The sequence below is a fragment of the Cynocephalus volans genome, chromosome X (assembly GCF_027409185.1).
Source record: "Cynocephalus volans isolate mCynVol1 chromosome X, mCynVol1.pri, whole genome shotgun sequence".
NCBI classification, from domain to species: Eukaryota; Metazoa; Chordata; class Mammalia; order Dermoptera; family Cynocephalidae; genus Cynocephalus; species Cynocephalus volans.
The window spans coordinates 179,754,588-179,761,638 of NC_084478.1; the positions used below are offsets into that span (position 1 = coordinate 179,754,588).

At 54.7% G+C, this 7,051-nt stretch overlaps 1 protein-coding gene across 1 annotated transcript; it reads right to left on the bottom strand.

The window, feature by feature from the left end:
- Positions 1-5,673: 5,673 nt before the first annotated feature.
- On the bottom strand, positions 5,674-6,618 carry LOC134368655 (olfactory receptor 10Q1-like). Its single transcript, XM_063085073.1, has one exon. The coding sequence runs from the start codon at positions 6,616-6,618 to the stop codon at positions 5,674-5,676; it is 945 nt and encodes a 314-aa protein (XP_062941143.1).
- Between the last annotated feature and the right edge of the window lie 433 nt (positions 6,619-7,051).

Here is a 7,051-nt window from a genome sequence, read left to right on the forward strand (position 1 = left end):
TCTGGGCTGGGCACAACCCAGGGAAGGAACCCCAGGCATGGCTCCCACCTCCAAGCTTAAGGACGATGCACTTTCTGCATGGCCCATCTTCTGTGTAGCAGCTTTAACCCATGTACGTCTATGTCACATCAAGTCCCGAGACAGCCGAGTGGCCCCTAGAAAGGCTTCCCCACACCGTGACATAGGCTGGAGGGGTGGGGCTGGGTGAGGACGGCGGGCCTGCGGGGACGATCTTACTGTGCTAAAAAGCCACTACAAAGACAGCAATAAAAAGATGTCATTTTCCGAAGCTGGCTCCTGCCTCGACCTCTGCTTCTCTGGGAGGGGAGGAAAGAGGTGCAGGAAGTGGGGGGACCTTCCCGGGCAGGAGCTGCTGCATTCAGCAGTCGTCTGTCCTGAGAGCTTCTGCACCCAGCACTGCTCGCTGCAGGAACTGGGGATCAAGCCAGTTGGAAGCCCGCAGAAAGCCTTGTCCCCCCGCAGCTGACACGGTCGGGGAGAAAAGGAGAGTAGTAAGCTGAGGACGAGCAGATGAAGCAGGCGAGGGTGGGAGAAGGGATTCGAGAGGTGCGTAGAAAACACAGCAAAGAGCGCATTAGCAGGTCAGAGCCCCCGATTTAAGGGACGGCTGCATGTGGGGGATGAGGAAGAGTGTGGTCAAGGAGGACCCCCAGGCTCTGGTGTAACCGGGTCCTACTGAGATGGGACCGCCAGCAGGGGCAGGGCGACAAACGAAGAGCTCTGCTCTCAAGCGCTTTCCTGTGTTTTCTGTACACCTTTTGAATCCCTCCCGGTCGCCATCACCTCCGGCCTGCCTGTTCCTGTGCCTTTGTCTTTCCACAGACATTTCGTCACATCTCAGATCACGCTGAGCCTCTGGGCCCCCTGCACAGTCCTCGTGCCCTCAGACTCCAAGGTGCTGGGGTGGACACCTCTGTGTCTTGTGCCAGCGCTCCATCTCCAGCTCCCAGTACATCTGCCTTGTTCTGTCCCCACCCAGCCTATGCACAGGGTGGGCCTGGAAGTGCAGGGGAGCTTGCACCCCTGGACACAGCCCTACAGCAAAGCGGCTAAGAGTCACTGGACATGCCTCCTCAGTCTCACCCTTTTCAGGACAATTCTGAGGTGCAAGTGGCTACCGAATGAATGAAATGAGGTAGCGGATAGAAATAGAAGTGAACCAATGAAGCTGTCGGTCCACACCTCAGCAGGAGCCCGGGAGAGCAGCGTGTGAAGGAATAGTGTAGACAGAAGCGCTTCTGCACGACACGAATCGTGTCTAAGGAGAAGGCACTCACCTAACACATGCGCAATAACGCACAAGTTAAAACGGTAGGAGGAAGTTTAGATGAGCTTTATTGATCTTGGGATGGTGAAAATCTTCTAAGCCTACTAGGAATGAATAATAATCAACAAGAACATTTATTGGGTGAGTACTTGTATTCACTGTCCTAAGCACAAGACAGGAATTAGCTCACTTATCCAGAAACACATCACGTTTAGTTTTGGTCGTCTAAAGATAGCCACCAAAGTGTTGAGACAACGGGTGATTTTTACTGTTTTTTCCAAACTTGCCCATATTTTCTTTCTTTCTTTTTCTTTTTACAGTGAACATGTATTACATTTGTAAGAAGAAAAAAATTCTTAACACAGTTTTTCCTCAATCGTTGCTGAGAAAAACTTGTAGTTAGTTCCCAAGAGAACCACTTTGTTGAAGTTTTAATTATCCTGTTCAATTCATGGGAGACCGTATTTTTCCTCGCAAGGTTCTTCTAATTGGCAACTTTTCCTGATGCAATGAGGAGGACTGTGCTATTATGAAGTCCCCGAAGTCACTGAGCCTCGGGGCCAACGCTCCACAGCTTCCCTGTCTGCAGCTTTGACTTGCTTCCAGGAAACACCCCTTTCTAAATTCTCCACACAGTGCTCGTCCTGCCTTGACAGTGGTTCCTCCAGAGGGCACGTGACAGTTTCCTTCATCAGCATGTCCTAAATATTACACAATGGGTTTTTTCTTCTGCCCTTTCCATGCACTCACGTATAAACACAAGTGCGCGCGAACACAAAAACTATGCACATAGACGGGGCTGCTCAGCAAATAACCCCAGAGCACCAGTCCCGGCAAGCGCCCTGGCAGTCAAAGCCTTTGTGTTTCTGAATCAGAGAGGACTTGCTGGGAATGTATTAAATACATTTTAGAACCCATTAGGCATAGTCTTTGATGATGAAGCCTCACAGGTGACAGGGCCAAGGTGTATACATTCGAGGAAGGTGATTGCTAAGTAAGACATGCTCAACATCTTTCTTGAATTCCTGGGCTTCAGATCACTACAGCCACATGAACTTGGATGCTCTGTAGTCACCTGACACCCAACCAGCTCTCAACTGATCTCTCTCCCCCACTATCCAAGGGTTTTCCTCTCCTTTGTTCTCTGTCTTGGTGACAGGCATTTCCACAGGCCCCCTGCTTTCATCTCACCTTCCACCAATCGATTCCCTTCGATATGTCTTGTCCATGCTCCCTAGGCCACCCTAGGCCAGGCTGGCATCATCTCTCACCCGTCTGACAAGAACAGCCTCTCCCTGGTCTGTACAGATTCCTGGGCCCCGTCCCTAGAGATTGGGCCTGAGTGAGGCCCTCTGTCTTTCAGTAGGGGGATCGGGACGGCATAGGCCGGCCTAATATGGACCGGGGAAGAGCCCAGCCCTACCTACCAGGGCTGGTGGGACTGCCCTTGTGTCACCGCATGCAGGTCACAGAGGGCCACTGGCCTCCAGAGGCCTCCTGTGCTGGACCCCGGACTCTCGGGGTGGGGGCCTGGTGGGAAGCCCTAGTTGGCCTTTCGACCTTGGTCTTCTCTGAACACCCCATCCTACCCTCCCCGCTGCCACTTGGGGACAGTGAATGGCAGTCACGCGGGGCCAGGACTAACCTGTCTGGGAATGGAGAGGCTGCCCTGCTCTGAGCAGCTCAGCTGATCCTCAAGGCACTGCCCACTGACCAGGAAGGGCGCTTGCCATTGACGGCCCTCCAGATGGTGTCCATGCCCTTCTCACGGCCTTGGCACGATCTGCGCCCCACCCATGACTGGGAAGTGACCTTCCCCCCTCCCTTGGGTCCCCTGTGCTGCCAGACACCCACCCACTGCCTGGGAGTGGCCTGACCCGGTGTCTGTGCTTCCCCAAAGGCCGCATGTGCGTGCGTGCATGTGTGCGTGTGTGTGCATGTGTGTGTGCGTGTACCCGTGCCCACGCGATAGGGGATATAGGAGATGGCCTTCTAAGGAGGGGGCTGCCTGGGCAAGGGGGACCAATCAGTAGTCTTTAATCTTTAAAATATTTTCTTGTGGAAATTACGTATCTACACAACAGTAAGAATAATATTGAAAAACAAAGGTACCCTTCATCCAGATTCAACAGCTGTCAGCATTTTGCTAGTTTATTTTGAAAGTAGGGGAGGATTTACGGATGTCAGCAGTGGGAGGTAATGTTTCTCAAGGTGGAAGAAGAAGAGGCACCCGCCTAAGCTTGCTCCAATAAATGGGTGCTAACTGCAAGCTACAAGGGCTTGGTGTCCCCCTTGCCGCCGACCGGGTTGCAGCATTGTCCAGCCCTGTGGGCAAGTGCAGCATGACGGGGGAGGGCAACGTGGAAGGGCTCGGTGCTGCCCTGAACTTCGGCCAATCCCCACTGCCACTAGTTTGGCACCTGCGTGCTTGGCTCTGGGCCATGTGTCACTCTGCATGAATCATCCCATGCAACCCTCCCCACAATCCCAGCATGTGTGGGACAGTATTGCCCCAGGTGATAGCACCTGGGCCTATGTTTGGGCATAGCATTGATAGCACTGGGCTGTCTCCAGGAATTTGCTGGTCTGTCTCCCACACTGGTTTGTGAGCTCCCGGGTGGAGCGTGTCATGGATTCTTTTCCATAGCTGTCCTCTTCTTTCAGTGACTTGCCGTGGCCTTGTCAGTGACCAGAGAGCAGGCAGGGCTGGGCACTAGGATAAAGGGCCCACATGGTTCCTACCCTCCAAGATTGGCCGCTCCTATCTAGGAGCGCCCCTCTGGTGGCTCCGAGGGCGGGGTCCTCGCCGAGGCACAATGAGGGACGTGCTAGGAGCAGTGAACTGAGGGGAGCGGGCAAGCCTGGAAGTAGCTAACGCTTACGTTTTTGTTTTTGTTTTTTATGCCTCATTTAGGAATGCTTTTTGGGTTCACATCATAAGGAAATGTGTCATTGATTGAACACGAAGTCCAGAGGGAGGTGGTCTTGGTGTCGGTTTAGTTGCTCAGTGGAGGGTCTGTCGGGGCCCTCGGCTCCCTCCTTCTTGACCCTTTCAATAGTGTGTGGGTGCTCCTAGGTTTTGTGCTGGGGATGATTCAGCCCTCCCTAGGAATGACTAGCAAGTAAGCATTGTTTTAGTGCCTAATGGCCCGGGCTAATTTGTGAGCTTCTTGAAGGCAGGGACCTTGTCTTAAGCTTTTCTGGGCTAAGCCCAGTGTCTGGTACACACGAGGCCCTCATTCATTCATTCACACGTTCATTCAAGAAATATTTCCTGCTAAGTGCTATGGTGGAGTGGACCACAGGGCTCCCTGGCAATTATCCAGCCTGTGGGGTGGGAGTGGGGTGAGCAAACACTTTCTTGAGATCACTACACCCGACCTTCGTCCCCGAATCACAGAGGTCTCTGCCCAGGAGGATATTGAAAGTTTTCAGTGCATCAGCAGCTGGGATCCAAAGGTATCTCTGTGCCAGAGCCAATGGGGGTTCACAGTTCAGGTCAGTTACCATTTGTTGAGCACCTGTTATGTGCCAGGTGCTGGGGTGACAGAGAGTCATGACAGTTCTTGCCTTTAAGGAGGCTCCAGGCCAGTTGGGGGTAGTGGATGAAGCGCACGCACATGGAGCCGTGGAGGAGGGGCACCTCCCCGCCTGGCGTGTCCGCGAAGGGCCGTCCGCACGGACTTCGGGAGCAAGTGGCCTGTAAGCGGGATTCAAAGGACGGGGAGGCGTGAGCTGGCCCGGAAGCTTAGGAACGGGGCAGATCCTGAAACGCCTCAGTGAGGATGGTGAGCGTGTGCAGGGTGCAGTGTGGTGTGGGCAGGTCACAAGCCCTTCAGTGCTGCCGCTGCTAACGCTAATGCTGCCACTTCGGTGTGCACAGTTGCATCTCGGCTGACCTCCAGGTCACTTTCTCGCGATGCAGGAATTCCGTGTTGGGGCCGGCTCAGCCTTTGCATCCAAACTTTACCTAGTTTGGATCTGGGAGCTCCTTGTATTTCTGTCCCTGCTGGTGTTTTGGCCAGAGAGGTGGCTGGCTTCACGTTTTGTTCGGGTCATGTCACGTCCTTCTGCCTGTCCACATGGCTGACAGTGCTCCAGGTGGTCTTGGAATTGCCCCTGAGGGGTTGGACACTGCAGAACTGCCCTGTCTCAGAAAACCTCAGGATTCTTCCCTTCTGTCTGACCACAGAAAAGGGGGCAGTGAGTTCTGGTGTGCTGAGAACCATGGCCAAGCACTCAAGGGGAGGACGGGCCGCAGGGTGCATGATCTGAGGACTGACGGGGCTCTTGAAGGGGGCCGGGATAGTCCTGGTGGCCGCACCTTGCCTTCCCCGTCACCTGGAGCCAGGGTCACCTGGGGCCGAGGTCACCTGGTGCAGGGGTCACCTGCTGCTGCTCTTCAGTCTCAGGAGGCCCCTGAGGGCTCCCTTGACTTCCTTGTTCCTCAGGCTGTAGATCACAGGGTAGAGCATGGGGGTGATGTTGGTGTAGATCAAGGACACGATTTTGTCCTGTCCCAGGGTGTAGCATGACTTGGGGCGAATGTAGATGAATATCGCACAGCCATAGTGCAGGAGAGAGACCAGCAGGTGCCCAGCACAGGTGGAGAAGGCTTTGCTCCTGCCCTCAGCAGAGTGGATGCTGAGGACGGCGCTGATAATGAATCCGTAGGACAGCAGGATGAGCACGGACGGGAGCATCAGGACGAGCGTGCAGACGAGGAAGACTGCCATCTCGTTGGCTCGCTTGTCTGCGCAGGCCAGGAAAAGCACTGCAGGGATGTTGCAGAAGAAATGGTCGACCTCACGGGACTGGCAGAAGGGCCAGAGGAATATTAGCATGGTGAGGGTGAGTGAGAGGGCAAAGCCACCGGCACATGCCAGAGACAGCATGTGCAGGCACAGGGCCCTGGTGATGAAGAGTGTGTAGCGCAGCGGGTGGCAGACGGCCACGAAGCGGTCATAGGCCATGGCTGCCAGGAGGAAACACTCTGCCCCACCCAGGGCGACGAAGAGGTGCATCTGCAGGGCACAGCCCAGGAAGGGCATCCACTGGTTCCCGGACAGGAAGTTGACCAGCATGTTGGGGACAATGAACAGTACATAGCCAGTTTCAATGGTGGACAGGTTTCGAAGGAAGAAATACATGGGGGTCTGGAGACAGGAGTCCGTGAGGGTGACGAGCACAATAGTCATGTGCCCCGCTAGGGTGACAAGATGCAGGATTAGAAAGAGTCCAAAAAGGGGGATTTGCAGCTGGGCCAGGTCTCCAAAGCCCAAGATGATAAACTCAGAGCCTAGGGTGTGGTTTTTCCAGCACGTGTCCATCCTGTGTTCTCTGCCGCAGGACTGCTGGCTGGAAAGGACAGCTTTCTAGCAATTGTACAAGTCACAGGAAACCCTGGAGCCCTTTCCACGCACGGACGGGAGCGCACCCGGCTCACCAGGCCCTGCCAGCTCCTTCCCCAGGCTCGGCCCTCACCTCCATCCGATTAGACTCCTGAATTCCGCCCTCTGTTCACTGAGAACAAAGAACGGCTGGTGAGATGCTGCTTTAGTTCCCCGGCTGTGCTCTTACAGAAACGAACCAAGACGAGCTAGTTGTAAACGTGCAGTTGATTTTCACAGGCCCTGAAGACAACCCTCCTGCCAGAGCCGTCCTGCGCTTGCAGCGTTGTCTGCGGTGGGGGTCTGGAGTTTGATGGAGACGGGGTCTGCAGGATCACTGCTGCTCTAGGGAATTCCTGCAGGGCGTGAGCTC